This window comes from Synchiropus splendidus, chromosome 10 (assembly GCF_027744825.2).
Source record: "Synchiropus splendidus isolate RoL2022-P1 chromosome 10, RoL_Sspl_1.0, whole genome shotgun sequence".
Classification (NCBI taxonomy): domain Eukaryota; kingdom Metazoa; phylum Chordata; class Actinopteri; order Syngnathiformes; family Callionymidae; genus Synchiropus; species Synchiropus splendidus.
In genome coordinates, this window is record NC_071343.1 from 8,975,459 (window position 1) to 8,995,632 (window position 20,174).

The 20,174-nt window shown below is 42.4% G+C and overlaps 1 protein-coding gene across 3 annotated transcripts in view; it reads right to left on the minus strand.

The window, feature by feature from the left end:
- Window positions 1–5,144: 5,144 nt before the first annotated feature.
- The window catches only part of LOC128766225 (dehydrogenase/reductase SDR family member on chromosome X-like), a 34,733-nt gene continuing 19,703 nt past the window's right edge, over window positions 5,145–20,174 (minus strand). For all 3 annotated transcript variants that reach the window (XM_053877693.1, XM_053877692.1, XM_053877695.1), the window contains exons 3-7: window positions 18,444–18,512; window positions 12,341–12,442; window positions 11,990–12,197; window positions 10,815–11,022; window positions 5,145–9,068 (exon numbers count right to left, since the gene is read on the minus strand). In XM_053877693.1, coding sequence (XP_053733668.1) covers window positions 8,889–9,068; window positions 10,815–11,022; window positions 11,990–12,197; window positions 12,341–12,442; window positions 18,444–18,512 — 767 coding nt within the window. In that variant the 3' untranslated portion in view covers window positions 5,145–8,888. The remainder of the gene's footprint in view (window positions 9,069–10,814; window positions 11,023–11,989; window positions 12,198–12,340; window positions 12,443–18,443; window positions 18,513–20,174) is intronic.

Below are 20,174 nucleotides of genomic sequence, written 5' to 3' on the forward strand. Positions count from 1 at the left end.
TTCATCTTTTTTATTTCCTCCTCTGCTGTTGCTGTGTGTGTGTGTCTCCCTTCACTCTAGAGGCTTTCCTCTTTTTTCCCTTCCAAGCGCCCCATCCTCCCACCTCTCCCCCCCCCCACGCCATCCTCACAGCGGAGATAAGTGGGTGGAGTGAATCTTCATGCCCTGGAGATTGTTGCGCCATCCGCCGCCCGGGCCGAACCTCGCGTGCATGTTCTGGGTGCGATTGGCGAGCTCTCAGCCCAAAACCAAAAACAGGGCATTTCCTTTAAGCTCCAATGAAGCATCCCTTTTTCTCGTCGACGCTTCTGCCGAATAATATGCTTTAAAATCTGACGTCCGTTCCCCTTCCAACTTCACTTTCCAGTTCCATCTTCTCACTTTCTCCTTCTGCTCTTTGACATTTTTAGACGGTAAATCCCTCTTGGCCTCACAGAACACATCTGGGAGAGTCTGAGTGGGCATTTGCTCGCGTGTAAGTGTTTACAGACAAGCTTTTCCAGCGTCTCTCCTCTCTTTCACTCGACTCTCCCATCTCTTTGCGGATGCCGCGGCCGCTTCTTGATCACATTTGCATTGACCGAACAGGGCAAAGGTAGAGCCAGGACAATGGCTATAATTAGTTTGACACAAATGGCTCATTTGTTCAATGAACTGAACATGCATCGCTGCACAAATCACGGCACGTTTTGAAAAGAATAATGGGAATATAGTTTGATCTGCATCCACTCATTTTTCAGTTGGACTGACGTAATCCGGTCATAATGGACGAGCCACTGTCACTGAAACGGATCCCAAGATCAGATGTGTTTCGTCGACGTTTAAGAAGATGAACATTTTAAAAAGTGTTTATCAGTTTGGTAGCACAAATGAGGGATGAAGGGGCGGCTTAGTGTCTACTGACTTTCTTGTTAAAATGATCTTTGATCAACTGATCAAAGACGCAGAGCGGGAAGGTCGTGTTAAGCATTCAGCTCCTGAGCTGACACTACGTAATTCAGCAAAACACTGTGGTGATATCCAACGGAAAAACAGTACGGGTGGTGTGCAAAACACGAAAGTAAAATAGGGTGGTAGTAAAAATGAAGAAGGAATGGAAGGGCAAATCCAGAGCTAGTTAAGTTAGCAACACTGACGCTAACCGCTATCACGTAAAGGAAGAAGGGGCAGTATTGGAGGAGAGCATCGAATCAGCGGCAATAGACTCCCAAAACTTGACTCTATCACCTTGACCGTGCCTGAATCAATCTGAGGAGCGCCAGCTTCTGAAGGACCTCCAACCTGACTAACCCTCCTAACGTCAACTCTGGGAGCCAAACTTTCACCATCCACATGGAGCTTGGTCCCCAACACTTCGGCACCACAGAGTTCCACCGAAATAGTTTGGTGAATGCCACTGCAACAGGAAACCACTGGACCTAAGGATGTGGTAATGGCTATTAAATATAAATATAAATATGGCAATATAAGCACAGCCAATTCCTCCTGTCACGTGGGTACGGACTCCGTCTCCATATCATAATACACTGCCTGCTAACTTCAGCACTGTAGCCTCATCACAAAATCTTGTTTGTGTTTCATTTCTCGATGTTCCCACTGCTCTTTTCATGAGCTCTTAAACATATAAAAATGTATTTAAAAGGATCAAAACCTTCATATGCTGCGAGGAATTTCATAATCTATGTTTCAATATCATTATAAATATATAGCGTTTAGTCTTTTTTTTAACTAGAGTATATGTAATTCAGTGGAGATAAAGGTAGGGAGGCCAGACTCAGATGGTTTGGACATGTAGAGAGGAGAGACAGGGAGCATGTTGTTACAGGTTGGGAGGGAGAAAAGGCCTTGTTTTATTCCATTATTGTGACTTCACAACCCCAAAATGACCACAGATGAGTCACCAACCCAATGATGAATTTACAACCTTGGCCTTTGTCACCACGGGTGCGATCAACTCTTGGCCTTTCCTCAAACACTTATTGAGACATCGGTCATCAATAGCTGTTAAATCATTGCCATCACCATCCGTCTCTCCATCAGGTGTCCTGACAGGGTCCGTGTGTCACTGGGCCCTGCACTGTCAGGTGCTCCCACAGACCTGGAAGATTAATGAGCGTCTTCATCTTGCTCCAAGAAAAGGCCAATATGGAGACTTGGAGACGGACAGTGTTCCGGAACACCGGAGGGCAACACATCCTTTTTTTTTTTTTTGCATGTTTAATCATTTGTTATGTATCCAGGACCAGGTAGCGAAGCGGACACAGTGGGCTTGTGGGGTGTTTTCTCACACCGTTTAATGATGCTGTCAGTCAAACTCTGTCTGAGCTGTAGTGTCTGAGAAGGTCAAAAAAGTAATGGTGCCCTTTTCCATCACACTGAAGAGCAAAGTGAAGGAAATCCAACAGCAAAAGGCGCCAGTTTGACCGCAGTATTTAACCGCCATCATGAAATGCATTATAGATATATGTGTAACACACACCAAGCCACTGAATATTCATATAGCGCACCCTATGATCAGGAATATAGCGTCATCCGTTTCACAGTAATCGTAGCGTTTGATGCTGATTAGCCACTTCCTGCTTTGTGAGGACGCACACGGCGACTTCATTAAATCCCTCATGAGGAATTTATAATGAGTGGAGGAGCCACTTAATGCCTGAATGAGGACCAATTACGAGTCTTTACGATGCTTTGTGGATTATCCCTGGAGTAATCAATTACAAACACAGAGGCTCCTTGTCAATTCTCGCTGCTCTTTTTTGAGTTGATTCTTTCAGAAGACGTGTTTTGTCTCCTTTCCCTTCAAACGCCTTGTGCGTGCCTTTTGTGTGCGGATTGTCTGAGGCGAGAGGTAAACAGCTCGATATGGAGCGTCGGCTGTTTTGTTGCGAGGACAGGAAATGCTTGCTGCATGGAGAACTTGGCGATAGTCATGGGAAGGATGTGTCTTTGTGGACCTGGAGAAAGGGTACGACAGAGTGCCAAGAGAAGAGTCGTGGTATTGTATGAGGAAGTATGGAGTGGCAGAGAAGTGTGTTGGAGTCAGTGCTGAGGTGTGCTGCAGGTGGAGGTGGGAGTGCACCAAGGCTCAGCTCTGAGCCCCTTCCTATTTATGATGGTGATGGACAGGTTGACAGATGTGGTTAGACAAGAAGCCCCTTGGACAATGATGTTTGCAGATGACATTGTGATCTGTGGTGAGAGCAGGGAGCAAGTGGAAGATAAGCTAGAGAGGTGGAGGAATGTCTTAGAAAGGCAGAGGAGTGAAGGTTAGCCGCAGTAAGACGGAATACATGTGTGTGAATGAGAGGGAGCCAAGTGGACAGGTGAAGTTACAGGACGTAGAGATAAAGAAGGTGGGGGATTTTAAGTACTTAGGCTCAACTGTCCAGGGCGATGGAGAGTGTGAGAAAGAGGTGAAGAAGAGGGTGCAGGCAGGATGGAATCATTGGAGAAAAGTCTCAGGAGTGATGTGTGACAAAAGGGTGTCGGCAAGGATGAAAGGGAAAGAGTGGTCAGGCCAGCAATGTTGTACGGTTTGGAAACAGTGGCACTGAGGAAAAGACAGGAGGCAGAGCTGGAGGTAGCAGAGATGAAGATGCTGAGCTTCTCTCTGGGAGTGAGCAGGATGGATCAGGAAGCAGTAGATCAGAGGGACAGCACATGTGGTCAGGTGTTTAGGAGACAAAGTCAGAGAGGCTAGATGGAGATGGTTTGGACATGTACAGAGGAGAGAGAGCCAGTACATTGGTAGGAAGATGTTGAGGTTGGAACTACCAGGCAGAAGGTGGAGAGGAAGGCCACAGAGGAGATTTATGGAGGTGGTGAAGGAGGACATGAGGTTTGTAGGTTTGAGAGAAGAGGAAGCAGAGGACAGGGGGAGATGGAGGAAGACGATCCGCTGTGGCGACCCCTGATGGGAGAAGCCAAAAGAAAAAGAAGCAGAAGAAGGAGTTTTCACCATGACAGAACAATACAGTGCTCATGGCTGAATACACTACAGTGATCTGTCAGTCGATCTCCATCCATTCCTAAGATACCATGCGACAGTCTTTCCGAAACCCGCAAAATCCTGTTCCAGTGAGTCAACTTTTTTTAGTGAATGATAAAGAGGATTCACACAAATCGTGATTCAGTGACCCTTTAGCACCTGAGTGGTCGATATCATGTCACGTTAAAAAAGTAGGTCAATCCATAAAAGCAAATATGGCGGCTCAGCGAGTCCTATATCGACCATAGAAGTACATTCAAAGCAATCCCCCATCACATCCTTCAGAGGCTTAGCTTGGTGAATCTGTCAATTCCAGCGTCTTCGTCTTGTTAGCGAATTATTCCTCTGTATTTATCACTTTATGTAAACTGGGCTCTGATTGGCTAAATTTCAAACTGGCAGGGGAGGAGGGATTTGTTGTCATATGGAAAGTAAAATAGAAAGTGTAACCGGCAAAATGTATCTGTGTATTTTGCTTGACAAATCTTACGACAAAAATGTATACATCTCTCTGATGCCCCAGACGTGCCGCATCCCCACAACACTGTACGACTATCACACAAAAGTGCGCTCCACTCTGATTTTAGATGCAAATCTGACGCTACTGATGCGAAGTTCGCGTTTGGTGTGAACTCGCCGACACCATCAGCCACTCCAGCCATGTTTACAGTCACTTGTCACGATTGATAGATGGTGGCTACGGTGCCATCTCGGCCCCTGCGGCACTGTAAAGTGTGAGGAAGGAGCGGATGGGGTGGAGGTGGAAGAAGGATCTAGTAAACACAAGTGGCAGGATCATTTACATAACACGATGATATGCACATTTTAGGAATGATGTTGAAGTTTGCTCCTTGAGAACCACGATTATCTGGTACGTCTGCTGCCAGAGCCTTGCTTTGCTGTTGAGTCAGCTTCATTGTTTTGGTAAATAGCCTGTAAAATAAGCCATTTTTCTGACCGCAGTAGACCACGACGCAGAGCAAAAGGACAGAAACACTGGCGCTGGGTTTAAACTAGCAACCTTTCAGTCACAGGGACCACCCCGGAATTTTAAGATAATTTTGCACGAGCCTTGTTGCACCATTTCGGAGTGTACGATACGGCGTCATTGATCGATTCCCGGCGCATTATTTCCGATGTTCAACACACAAATAAAAGCAGAAGCTTGGCACAATGATATGTTTATTGAGAGGCTTTGGATAATAGAAAAGGTGTTCGCTGCTCCTGGAATGTCACAACCATCGACAAAAAACATGAACATGAATTTCCCTTATCTACTCTCACGCAGAGCCACACGCACACTCCTCACGCGCACACACTTTTTCCAACCTCACGGCAATGCACAGGACAAGACGAGACGTTTTCACAGCTTCTACAAATTCAGTTCTACATGAGAAAGTTCACAGTTGCACAAGTATGTAGGTTTTTCTGAGGCACAGCAAAAGCAATAAGATGTGTATCTCAACAACGAGCAAAAAAATCATGATAAAAAATATAACATTTCACACATTTCTTATTCCAACAGGAGCCCAGATGGACCGGATCAGGAGAGGAAGCGTCCTCCTGCTAAACCACAACAGAAGTGACGCCGTGCCAGAGTGGGACACAGGCCGTCTGCGAGTGAAGGTGAAATTAAATCTTCTTTAAGACTCAGTTCATCTGGCTTCCTCTTGTCTTTATATGTTCTCTCATATACATATACACGTTTATCGGTCCTGGAACATTTAATATAAATGTAATTCCAGGTCAGTCGGAAGAATTACTACGCACAGCTTCACGGGTCCATTGTCAGCGCAGACAACGCTGTGAAATAATAACGTACGACTTATCCACATACAGACAATATCAAAGACAGTTACAGAGTATTTTTTATGTATTTTTTTTAACTCTTAAAAATTCAAGTTGAGAAAGTTCACTGAATCGCCCTGTCAGTGGAAAACACTTCAGGAGTCTGCTAAATATATAACAAGGGAATCATTGATTATTTAGCATCCCTCCTCTGCACACCAAGGACACCCAGACCTCCAGCTCCTGCTCACCTCATCTTTGGGAAATCATGTGCTCAGATGGGACAGGAAGCCGTCCATATTTTAAAGTGTGACTACGTCCACTCAGCGAGGGTAGCTCACCTGCTAAATGAGAGTTGAGGAGGCTGGTGTTTGGCTCATGAGACGGGAGGCGGGTATTTACTCCGATTTGGTGGGTTGTTATTTAGCTAGTTCCTTGCCACGGAGACGGGAGAAAAGCAAGCAAAGAAAAAAAAAAAAAAAAAGAAGCACTTGAGTGATAAACAATGTTTCTTTCCAAGACGATTGGCAGGACTGAGTCGGGGAAGGGAGGCGTCCATCCAACGCATCTGCTACACCGCTATATATATATATATATATTGCCCCCAACGTCAGTGTTAGAAATTTAAAAATATATATTTTGTAATGGTAAGACATTACAAAACAAACTTTGTAAAATATGGCTAAACGCTCAGTCGCTACATTTACACAACAGAATAGTTGTGGATCTCGCCCGTGTTTTTGACGCTACATTCCAAAATTCTAATGAATCAGGTGGAAAAATAATTTAAAAAAAGTGAGCAACATTCATTCATGGATGCAGCGATCTGCGACGGAGAGGTCGCAGTGAACAAGGTGGGACCCAAATGCAGGGCAGAAATGTTTTCAAAAATGTGCGACAAGAACACAATCCTGCGTGACAATGTTTTTAAAGAACAGAATGAAGGTGGGTCACTACTTTGCATGCGAGAGTTGCCGCTTGTTGACATGTAGCATTCATTTCCAATTCCGCTCACACGCTCTGGATGTTGATTACACATGGCCACAAGTTCCCTCAGCAATATTGTGTAAATTAATTACCAAACATAATGACAAATTATCGTTATTAGAACAGCTTAAAATTGGGGTTTAATTAAAATTTAGCTTCAGCTATGCAAGAACAATAAGCATGATATCATTCGGGGGAAATTGAATTATTACTGTTCATAGGTTCTTTCTCATCTCACATGTCATTTACAGGTTGGAGCCAAACTGGGACTAAATCTGTCGCTCTCTAGAAGCTGGAAATGAAGTTGAATAAATCATAGCAATCTTTATTTATGGTCAAATTCACTCGCATGTGGCATTATTTGCTCGCAGTTTTGGGCTCTGTCCCTTCGCCAAGTCTTTTGGTACGAATAAAATACACTCAATTTCATCATAGAAACAAAAGAAAACAGAAACAAATGTGGCTGGAAATCAAATACTGACGTGACATTGTGTCTCACATCCGCACACAAAGTAATGGTGAAGTGGTATGGAAGCAAATCAGTCTCATCGGAGTTTGAAATTGAATTTCGCTTAGGACTTTTTCAAATTTAGCTTTCTTTTTTTTTTTTTTTTTAAGTCAATGTAAGAGAATGTAATACGAGGGTTAGGTGAGCTCCAAGCTTTCAGTACCCAACACACATTCTTAACACTCCAGTGTCAAAGACTTCTTTCATGAGATTGGTTTTTATTTGTTTGAGATCGATGATAAAGAGCTTAAATTCCTATTTTGTTTTAAATAACAGCTCACAATCTTTCGTAAAAAAAATAAAGTCTGATTGGAGAGTGAATGTACTAGTATTTGACCTGGATTTTTTTTATTTAAAAAAATCATCATAATAATACCAAATAATACCATAATAATACAAAGAAAATGTGTTTCAAAATGCATTAAAATACACTGTTTAATTTAATGCCTAAAATCACGAGAGAAAAATAATATGTCAAAACAACAGAGATTCAACACCATAAAACTATCAACGTTTGGTGAGAGTGATTTGCTTCCAATATAAAGTGCATTTGAAAGAATCAAGAAAAGCGAGGGCCTGGCATATTCCTTACTTCGTGCTACTGTCCACGAGGATAATATTGCTTCACATACCACAGATATTTAGGTTATTCATAAAGCGCTCCTGGCTTTATCATGGCAGTTTTCAACACAGAAACGGTGATGAAGAACTTTTCATCTTCACAGCTAAACTTGTTAAATCACAGTGGCGATGTCGTCATGGCACCGTGCTTGTGAACCAGCACGAGTAACAGGCGGGTTGTTTTCCAGTGTGCTTGTGTCGATAAGCCTGTGCCTGGATTCATGCTCCTGATGTTTTCCGGCGCGTGTACCTTACGTGATTGTGTGTATGTGTGTGTGTGTGTGTGTGTCAGCTTTGCAGACGGCGTCCTACCACTGGGAAATCTCTACCCCACAATGCACCGGGATCAGCGCCAAAGGAGAAACGTGGCAGCAGAAGGAACCAATCGTGCCGTGAGTGCGCAAAAAAAAAAAGCACTTTCTCCTTTCATCCTCTGTCATCGCACCTTCAGGACAGACGATTGTGCTATTCATGAGCGTGGATGCAGACCAGTAGCTCTTTTGTGTGCGTATGAAACGCACACGTGTATCACAGACACGCGGTAAAACCAATTATCGGAACAAAAGTGGCAGTTTTTGTGTGGACGGGAAGGTACTCCAATATATGTTTGCAATAAACAGGTGCAGCTGAAGGGGAAGTCATTTCTGTACAATATAAAATACATAAAAAAATTTCAAAATGATTAAAAAAATCATATTGTTTGATGGTCAAACAAACAAAATAAGGCAAGTGTGATGGCAGGCTCCTGAAACTTATGGTGAAATGTTGTCTAACTAGGGATCAATGTTAGCGACTCCTATATCGATAGTGTGCGTGTTTGTTAGCTCACAGTAAACACAAACCCTTCATCCACTGTAGCCCTTCTTTGTCGGAAACAAAAACTTGCCAAAACTACTTTCTGGGCTGGAATAGTCAACGTAACTCTGAACGGAGAAATAAAAAGAAGACGTCGGGCGTGTGGCCCATGTTTAAAGTCTCTAGAAGAGTCTGGTGCTACTGGGTGACCAGAAACCTGTGGCTGGTTTCCCACAAGCGCTGCTGCAGGAGCGGGTCGAACGTCGGTGGTGTCGTCATCTCTCTGCGGCCGTTGGCCCAGTAGCCACCGGCGCGCACCCCTTCCAGTGCTGGTGACAGCGCAGCGTACAGTACGGTGGCGGCACCCTCTGCAGGAGTCTGCGGAAAGAGTGTTTGTCAAAGTTGGCCACTTCAATAAAAAGCACTGGGAGGACGTTCAACTCTGTGTGTGTGTTCGCCACAGGAAGTCGATGTCACTGTATGTTAGCGTCAGCGCGGTCGCGTCGGTGCGTCAAAGAGCCAGTCTGATCGCGTTTTAACAACGATCTCCATGTCTGTGAAACCAGGGGCAAAGGTTAAACGCCCTGCAAGCATCGACTCCCGATGTGCGCGGCAGGAAAATAGTTCAATAACTTTGTAGTGCGTATCCTCTCCTTCCACTGTCTGCTTCCTGTCGACTTGACTGAACAGAACCCCCCCCCCCCCGACGTAGCGGGCAAAAATAGAGTGTGTTAATTGCTTTGTGTGTTATAATTGCATGTAAGAGCTAGTGCAACTCATGTGAGTCTGAGGCGGAAACATCCCAAAGGTTGCGCCTGAGACCACTGCAGTTTGGGCTCAAACGCACAGATGTCTTCTTCCATTAAATTCTGCAGACATTAACAGCGGCCTGCAGCCCATGCTTCCAGCTCTGGAAGAAATATTTTTAAATATAACTCAGAGAAGAGCCTTCGTTTTGGCTGCACTCGGCCGCTTTAGTCCAACAGCTCCTCGGAATATTATTTAAATAGCTCCATCGTCAACAAATTAATTCAAAAGCTTCTGCTGCATCACGGGGTCGGAGCGACTTTGAAAAGACAATGGGACAATTAGTCACTTTATTTTTAGTCGCACTGGATGTTTCTGCCAAAATTAAGGTCTCCCTTAAGGTGTCCTTGAGATTTCACATTGAGGGGAATGAGATAGACAATCTGAAAACAAGCCTTGACGCTGGCGACAGCTGAGACCCGGAGGAGAAATGCTGTTTACTGTGGCTAACACAAGCTTAACCAGGACGCAGCCGCATAGCGTGGCCAGGTTTCAGGGACGTTCAGAGGCTTTTCTGAAGTGAATCTTTTTTTTAAAATGTATTTTTCAACTGCTTTATTATTATCGAAGCTCACGATCTGCATTGTGATTTATGAAGAAAGCTGCAGTGAAAGGTTATGTGATGCATTTTCAATCTCATTTTAAATAAAAATCCTTTTTTCCCCCATTTTTACAAGTCTATATAGAGTTCCTCTGAGGGTTATGTGCTCAGAAATGAGCTAAAAATACACAATTTTTATGCAGAAATTTCATGTTACAATGATGCTCTCGATACATGCAATTTTCCTCATAAAAATCTGTATTTTAAGCCTGCAGTTTCACGTGCGAACCACAGCGAACACGCCCGAACCTCTGGTTACAGAGATCACAGACAGCGGACGACACCAGTCAAACTCTTGCAGTAGTTTCAAGTAGGCTAATATCCACACAATTTGCTATGGTGGAGTGGTGTTTTTGCTGGCTGAGCAAGTGTAACTTTGCAACCCCATAACACACATCAGATGAGGAAGCTGTTAAAAATGTATTCAATTTTCTGAACTGAATGAACCCCTCACCAACATGGTGAATAAACAGAGGTTTTTTTATTTTAGTACTGAAAAACATTTGATGACTTGAAATAAACTCATGCATCATGTCAAAATGGAGTGCAGCTAGTCCGTCACATTATTAATAGGATTCATGGCTGAGTTGGAAAATATTTTTGCAAGTCATATCCATATTAAAATGGCCTGTTTTGAGGAGACAAAATGGAGAAATAAGAGCAAGTCTAGCTCTTTTCAGTCTGTTCATAATGGAGCCAATAGTGAGGTCTGTTACCCTGAAAAGCAGGCGGGCGACAGCCCCCTGCGCCAGCCGGAGCGGTGTCCAGAGATGATGGTAGAGATCCGTGTCCACCATGCCAGGATCTACAGCACACGAACTCACTGGAAAGCCTCCACGCTGCAGCTCCTGGTGGAGGTGGGAGCTGAATAACAGCTGCGCCAGCTTGCTCTGACAATACGCTCCATGGGCTGAGTAGCACTGACTGCAGAGGGAGGAAACAAAGGACAACATAAACAAGGCACACTGTAAAGCTCAGAGAAGGTTACTCCGGGCTGGTTTATTAAAGAGGCTTTTGGCTGTGTTAAACTCTCTCTCACTGCATCAAGCTCCTAATTCATCTTGGTGACAGGAAGACCACCACCATCCATCAAAATCAACTCCTTGTGTAACTAAGAGCTGAATCAAACCTCTTGTTCCTCCCTTCATTGATCTCAAAAGTACTTTAAGACGTCCTCGTACCTTAGGTTTTATGTCCTTGAGTGTTTGTTTTCAAGGTCAGCATGTGTGTGATGGTCTAGTAAAACTCAATTTGCAAACCAGAGAATCTCTTCAGAGTAACTGTTTTTTTTTGTGTCATTTTTATAATCTGATCGCGTTGTCTGCACCACACTGCAGTATTTTGGGGACCGAGCTGCTGGCTCTCACTCGCTGGATTAACTGGGGCATTTTGAGGACACACCTCTTCGACAAAATAATTTTCATTGTATCTTTCAAAAGCCAGTGTTGTCTCGTCATAAGCCATTTTTGAGACATTTCACCGCAGTTTGGAGCAACGAAAACAGTATTTATGATGTACAACATTGCACACGTTGAAGATTACGTCTGTTCTAAGGTGAAATAGTGTCAGCACGGCGCAAGGCCTTGCAACTCAGATGAACCTGTCAGTGCCCGCTGACGAAAACAGAGTCATAAAGACGCTCAGGCAGTTAATTCTTGCAGACAGCAGCAGCGCGTGAGCCGAAGGAGAGCTCTGCCATCGAGAGCCAACTTGGCCTCTAATGCCAACAGAAACAGACACTTGTGCTTGTACTGCCAGCTCAAAGGAACACAGGTGACACAGAGCTTTCTTTTGAAATGTTTGGAAGAAGCACAAAGCTCTTTGAAAGGGCTCTTAATCTCGCACATGGTGTACTTCCCCAATGCTAATCCAAACGTGGAATAAACCTTACCTGCTATTCAAATCGTCGAGTCTGATCTCGCCAACGCGGTGCGCAGAGGACGAGACGGTGATGATGCGTGAGAAGCAGCTGGAATTCCCACTGTTCTTTAACGTGTCCAGGAGCAGCCAGGTTAACAGGAAGTGAGCTAAATAGTTCACACCGAAGTGCTGCTCAAAGCCATCCACGGTGCGACCTTCTGGGACCAGCATGACAGCGGCTTAACACACACAAACACAGGGGCGGCGACATAAAGAAATGCATTCATGGAATTATGACAAAAATGTGATGACTTTAATAAGTACGAGAATAATTTCGGTCGAAATACGAGAAAATCTAATGCCTTCACAGTCCATAACTCACCATTATTGACAAGGATGTTGAGGGGTATTTGACGTTCTTTGAAATTCTGGGCGAACTGGCGAACAGACTCCAAAGAGGCTAAGTCCAGTTTCTGAAACTCCACTAGAGAGAGAAAAACACACACACACACACACACTCAGTCACATATAGGAATTAGAACGATAGCAAACGGATTATTTCCGCTTGCCGTTTTGGCGGTAGGACTTCAAAGGCCATTAATCACTTCTCACTGAGGCTTCAATTGCTTCTCACAATACAATAGTGGCAGAGCTATTCCTCCCACACCAACATATGAAGTCAAATTCTTTCGCTGAGCATCAGTCTATTACAACACATTTCATGTGCACCACACAGGAAACACAAACATGACCTCCTGCTGGTTTCTTTGGTCTGTGTCTGGTGCACATGAACGTGAGTCAGGGAGGATGACCCAGAGTGCTTTGGTACCAATGACTCACGCGAGCCTGCTGACGTCGATGTTCAGAAACACATTAGCATCTGCTGTTGTATTTAATACGAAATGACACTAACAATTCCTCTGAAACATGTATAATATATACAGCAATAACCCTTCCACATAACAGAATTTTCATCTCTTAATGTTGATTTTTTTAATGTATTTTATTTATTACATATTTTAGGTGAACTGACAGTAAGACAAAGTATTTTTATTCATTATCTTTTTATTTATTTATTGTCTTTGTTAAAGTCAGTAGTTTAAGTCGGGGTTTGTGTTTAATGCCTGATTTCAATAAAATTTCTCCTCAATTTCAAGTAATATTGTGAGGTAATATCACAATATTGTGATATGCTGCTGCTGATGCTATCGCTCTGTGACCCAAGCATTAAGTCAAAAGGTTCTTGACATAACTTGGATGTTTGTTCTTCAAGTACAGTATCACTTATGTTATGAGGTGCAGTTACTGACTGGTCATTTTTTTTCCTTTGGAACGCAACTTGGACTTCTCATAACTGTCTGCATTTCAGTGTTGGCACTGGAAATTAAAATAAATTACGAAAAAATATTGCAGCAAAAGAGAAACCGTTTGAGCTATGAAAGTAAAACTATAGAAATAAAAGAAAATGGATTGCGGTGGGTTCAGTTAACCATGCCAAAAAACATCTATAATCCATCTTTAACAGCCGTCGTATTCTCAGCGGGGTGCATTAACACGAAGATTAACACAACAGAAACTCCCAGAGAAGCTGTCGGCCCCTCCTGAGGGACACTGAGAAATTCCCAAGCCGGATGCGCTACATAATTACTCAAACAAACTCTTGCTCCACCTATTAAAAGTGTGATGACCAACAAGGTCAGTGGTTGACTAAACAAAAGCCTGTGACACTTTACTACAGTTTGACCTCAGGTTTTACAGCATGACTGTGCTAGCTGGAGAGGAGGAACAATAATCAATGTTGAGACAATACACAATCATATTTCCACAATAATCTTGTTGCACAGTCAGTTGCCAAGAACAATCACAACGTAGTATTCACTCACAATAATGCGAGACACGAACCAGACGGCCATTTTCCTTTCAATCAAGAACAATTCAGTCTTCAAACGGTATAATTTTCAATTTAATGACAGAGGGGAAACACACCAGCTTTCATTGTGATCAGACAAGACCATTAAATTAAACACTGTTCTGACTTTCACTTCCATCTTTTGTTTCCAGACAGAGCCCCAAAATTCCACAGCCTGCGCAGAATTAACATTGTTTGTCTTAAATTGGGGCTATGACAACCGAAGCTTATCTGAAGATTAATGTTGTCACATTCAAATAAGATTCACTCTAAGAGGCCTAAAACTCCAAGATGAAACAGAGGATAAATCCTGTTGAACTTAGGAAATGAAATGGCCACTCCATGCAAAACAGCTGGAGGGTTCGCAGGTTTTCAGACAATAAAAGAAGGGGCGAAGAGAAGAGGAGGAGATGGAGCGGATAGTGAGGCTGTGGTGACAGAGGATGGAGCGGCATCTCTGAGCAGATAGCAGCCTTATCTTCAAACCGTGACATTGACCTCCTGCTGTGTGCTTGTGCCAGCTAAAAAATACAACGATGAGACAAAACGTACACGTGTTTTTGTGAGCGCATGTCAAATCGTTCATCGCCGTCGTCACTCATATTCATATTTAAAAGGCCAGCTGAGGAAAGAATCCCATTCATGCAACTTGAACCAGCTGGAGGGAATTTTCGATTATAACTCAGCGATTTGCACACTAATTTCCCTTAACAAGTAGATCATTTCCAGCTCATACAGTGACTGAAACCTCTCCTGATAAGCCTCCTGTATGGATCTTCTGGAGGGATCATATGGGCAGCGATTAAGCCTCAACAGTCTCAACAAAATACCTCAAAAAAGGGGACAGGAAGTTCGACTGTTAAGCTGGAGTTGAAAGCCAACACAAAGGGAATGGGCAGCTTTTACAGGTTCATTCAAACATGTGTCTAAAGCCCAAAGGTGTCATGAGGATCTCTGACCACTATGCTCACAGCTGCATTTGTCACATCTGTGAATCAATATCTGTGTCAAATGCAGCGCCAGTAGCTGGTATTCTCGCGGATAAATGTCACACTAGTCAGGGATACTGGTCATATAAAGCTCACTGACCCCAGGATAGTGAAATAATAGCTTTTAGTACATGATAAAGCCCGGGGCAACAAGAGGGCTCACACTCAAAGCTAGAATCATCAAATGTGTTGGGAGTCAGTTCTGCTTCTGCATTGGTTTTTAACTCAATTCAAGTTCACAGTTGTCTCTGTCATGAGTAGCAGAAAAAGAATGAAAACTGGCAGTACAATGGACAACCTCAAAATCCAGCCTCGGGTAAGCAAAAGAAAAAGTGGATGAAAGGATGGAAATTTGGGTAAATTGTACCTGTTTTTTAAAATGTTTTTAAAATTTTGTACCTCTTTAAGACAACAACACCAAGACATTGGCTACAGTGAAACACAGCCACGCTGTGGATTTAAGAGTGCTCCTTCAAAGTAGTTGGTCGATCTGGTGTCAGTCCATTTGACATCTTAGACCAGGTCAGATTGTTCTTTCTGATCACTCCTCTCATGACCAAGGAGCATGCAAACTAATTTATAACTAGATCCCTAAAATAAATTGATAGAAAAAAATGCATTTATATCATCTTTACAAGTTATCAAAACTTAATATTTAAAGGTTTTAATCATGCAATGAGTAACTACATGACATCCTTATTGACCTTTTTTTTTCAATCTTAAATCTTAAATATGTATATTTTCTGCTTTCTTCATCCCAAATTTCTTCTTGTTTGTTGGCCCCTCACGACAAAGACACTGAATAACATGGCCCCGAGGGAAATTTACCACTGCTGTCTCCAGCAGCTTGTGTGTCTGGCACTTGAGCAGAAGATGCTGGTTTAAATACTCTTGCAAAAAAGTATATATATATATATATATATATATATATATATATATATATATATATTGGGTAGAGCAGCTCGCAGGCTGCCGCTTCACACCGCTAATGTGCTCTTTGGTTTGCGGCAGAAGGTACATCACCGTGAATAAAGCAAGTGGACAGTCAGCAGAGGCCAGTAGGAAAAATGCAGACAGACATACATGTGTTCAGTGTGAATCTATATAGGTGCGTGTTGTAATGAAAACTAAAGGCCTTAAGGATTGTAAACAAACAGTAATCTGGAACTTTGGTGATTAGCATATTTGCACAGGTGAGACGACGTTGTTGAGACACAGCTGAGACTTCACCTGTGACTGTTATCTTTTGTGATCTGTCCCTAGATAGTCATACTGTTTACATAAGGATGTGCATTTCAGAGTGTAAACACAAACAAACAGGCGACTGATGAATTCTTTGGAAACCTGTTAAATTTAGGTGTCAATTTGGTTTTAATTATCATCATCAAAAAACAACATTTCCTTCCAAGTTCTCACACCATCCATGAAAGTGCAAATTGGTTCCAGAAATTGGTGAGGATATATTGATACATGGTATTTTTCAGTGACATGGGGTTGAATCTTGGACTTATTTCAATAATATTGACAAAAACAAATTGCGATAGAAGTGCCCAAGAAGAGGACCAAATTCTCAACCACCTCATAAATGATTGCATATTCATGAATTCCGTAAATAATTTTAGTGAGCAGGTGTTGAGAGCATGTTTTGAACTCCATCGGGTAATTATCGGTATCTTGCCAACGGCATGGAACCCACACAGCATTGATGGACAGGATCTTTATCATTTCAGAAATCTTCATATTCATCTCTACAGTTTGACACTTAATGTTTTCAGTGAATTTTTTTTTTACTTTTATTAACCTAATTTCTAGCTCAGAACAGACAGAGCCAAACGCTCAAAGAGGTGAGCCACAATGAAGACGAGCCAACAGTAAAGTAGAGCAACACTAAAAGGAGACGACAAAAGACAAACAAAGTGGTGACAGAATTCTATCATGATCAGCTACAGCCCGTCCTCGATCCCTGAAGAGCGCAGACTTTTGGATGGGTGCCAGGGAGCATTTGGACAAGGATGTTTAAACTTCCTGACACACATACTAATGAGAACGCCTTAACATTTTCCTCAGACACACACATTCTCACTCCATGTGCGAGTATCTAGCGACAGACAACCTCCTTGTCCCCTCTGCCTCAACGGCTGCCAATTACAAAGGAAGTAATCAATTCCACCAGCGCGTCGTCCAGGGAAATCGACTTCAATGACACCCACTACATGGCGGCTGTCTCAGCGCCTGACACCCACTTACACAGAAGCAGGGAACCCAGCAGCCAGCATTGCACACTCACATAAGACTGCATCAACCACGGAGTGACTTTTCACTTGACAGCCAAATCTTCACTGACGTGATTCTTCTTTGACGTCTACTAGCAAAATGTATGGATTTGTTTTTGACTCAGTCATAACACAAAGAACACTATTGATTCTATAATGTTATTTTTCTATGAATTCGGTCACATGGGTCTTTGGGACTGGCGTCGGGTCTGAGACCAAATGGCGACATATGCTCCCCACTCGGTGACAAGTTGTGTTTGAAGTGGGATTTGACCCAGGCATCAGAAGAGATAGAGGAGATGGTGGCGACCACTAGTGAAAGACTTTGGCAGCTCACAGAAAACCTCATGCAAACTAATACAGAATAGTGTGTCATTGTGTTTAACTGGGCCTGTTGCAGCACCTGCCACAACTGTAGAGTGAACCAGAAATGGCTCTAAATAAAAACCCACCAGTGGGACATCTGATCATCCTGATCCTGCCTCTGAAGGTCCACCAGACACAGACCAAAAATGCATGCTGATCTCCATTTCACCTCTGTACTTGTCCATTAAGTATAAATTGGATCAACAATAAGGTGTGACTACTCAACAAACAAAGCTGATTCACAAGTCACGACACTTCTAAGTGCTTGTGATCATAAATATTTGGGGGTTGCACAGTGTTTAAAAAAAAAAAAAGAAAAGAATTGGTCATAGCAGCTTCAACAAAGCATCATCTGGAAGACTACACCATTGCCAGAGACAATGACAGCTTGAACACTACAAAAAGGGTGTCACATATAAACAATACATGGCTCTCTCCTCCATGATCCTCAGAACTTGTCACAATGTATCTGAGAATAACGGTTGTCACCAAGAGCGTGTCCTTGGCAGGGCTGCTGGGACTCAGTAAATAATAGAATAAAGACGAGGTCTTGACAATTCTGCTCTGTAAAGTGACTCGAGGTGGCATCTGTTCAAAGTCCCTTCTAGCCTTGTGATAATGTGAAATTCAAGGCTGTTTTAAGGCCAAAATAGGTAAGTTATGAGCATTTTAAGGCAAAATGGGGTTGAATTTATGGTCCTGCTGAAGGTCATCTTTCTTCTTGATCACCTCTTTGGTCAATCCAATCTAGTTCCACGCTGTTTTTCACCCCCTCCCTTTAGTGAATCAACACCCATTTGTCATGTCATACATTCATGCCATAGTCTCACCCATCCATAGATGCTTTGGTAGACTTTGTTCTCGCATTTGGTTGTGATTCACAACCATTTGTTTAAAAAACACGTAAATAAATATGCTAACTGTTGTTCTTTTTCTTCAAACATGTACCTTTAGCATCTTGGTGCTCTTCATGGATTCTTCTGATGGCTGCCAGACATTCCTGCTCATCCCGGCCACCTTCGATTTAAAACAAAAACAAGAGTTTAGACGGTGAGATAAGATGAAAAAGACCCAAATAAACAGACACACTTCCAGTAGAGGTCAACTTAACATCACTCTAACGTTATCAGTCAAAAAATAATTGAAGTTTTCCACAATTGTAAATGAGCAAAGAAATTCATTATTATGATAATATAAAGTTCAATATTTTCAAATCTTCACACTGTACAATATCGATTTACCAAGATGACATTCTGAGGACATGTTTTGCAGCTTCTTGAGGAATACATCGACATGTAAAGATTACGTATAAACGCTCTTTCATCTGAACCATGCAAGACAGACTAATCCTTTCCTATTTTGATATGAACTTTGGCATTCAGTTTATTTGGTTCTGAGAATGCCAGGTAGAATAGTCATCCGCCTCGCATCTTCACCCAATCTTTTGATCAAGGAGTAGGAGAAATACTCATATTGTCATATTCCTTATCATATTTTGCAATATTCAACCAACTTAAAATGAAATTGAAAAAAAATGACCTGATTTGAAAATCACACCAGTCTTGAGTCAGTCAGTGACTGCTATGTTTACCAATGTCTTCAGCATACAAATGAAGTGCTGCTTGCGCATACAGGTAAATAATTCAAAAATGAGAGGGAAAATACATGAAAAAGAAAAATACATAATGTAAAACAGATAACGTCCCAAGGCAGGGAAGGAAAGTGCAGAGGATTTTTGCTTGGTATTTTGTTCTTTTATCACTTCTACTGTTCAGGTTGACTGTCAATAATATTTACAATTTATTATTTAAATCCTATGCTAACACACACACACACACACACATGTACAATTCATACATTAACTGCACATGAAAGCAAGATGAACAGTCCCTAACCACACAGTGACCCACTATCAATCCACTGCATATCACTTTAGGTAATAATAAAATCAAAACCTTTGATTAAAATCGTTCACACAAACAGCCTACATGTGCACTTTCATTTACCATGTGCACAAACAGAAACGCTAATCTTGGATTATCGCGCAGGCCTATTTCAAGGGCAAAGCATAATTTAGCCTGATGCACTGCGGTTCAGGCGAAGCTGAGGAAATGCAGCTCTTCGCGGTGACGCATCACAAGACTCACACAACACACATGCAAACAAGTCATGCAGACAGTGATGTCCCCAAGAATTTCCTCTCACAAACTGTCAGTCGAACACAGATGCCACACTGTCTAGAGAGGTAGAGGACATAGAATGGCAACCCAAATAGCAAAATAAAATCTGAAATGAAAATATATTGGGTAGAAAAATGTGAAATGATGGAAATGATTTATGACAAATCAAGTCACTGAGCGTCACAGAGTATGAATGAGAAATGTAAAATATTACTACTGAAATATCTTGAGCTATAGTGCACCTATGGATGATGACACATGAAGAAAAGTCAATGGGTCATTTTTATGTTCTGAAGCAGCTGCTGGACGCTGCTGTGGACTGCAGGAGATCCGACCAAATTTATCTGCACAGCAGCCTTTCAACCTTGGTTTAACTTTTGCCCCAACTGAAGTCACGCTGGGAGAGGGAATTATGCCTTATCCCATCGCAAGATAGTGAAGAGCAGACCAGGAAAAAGAAAATATAACCATTTTCAAACAAATGCTGGATAACATCAAT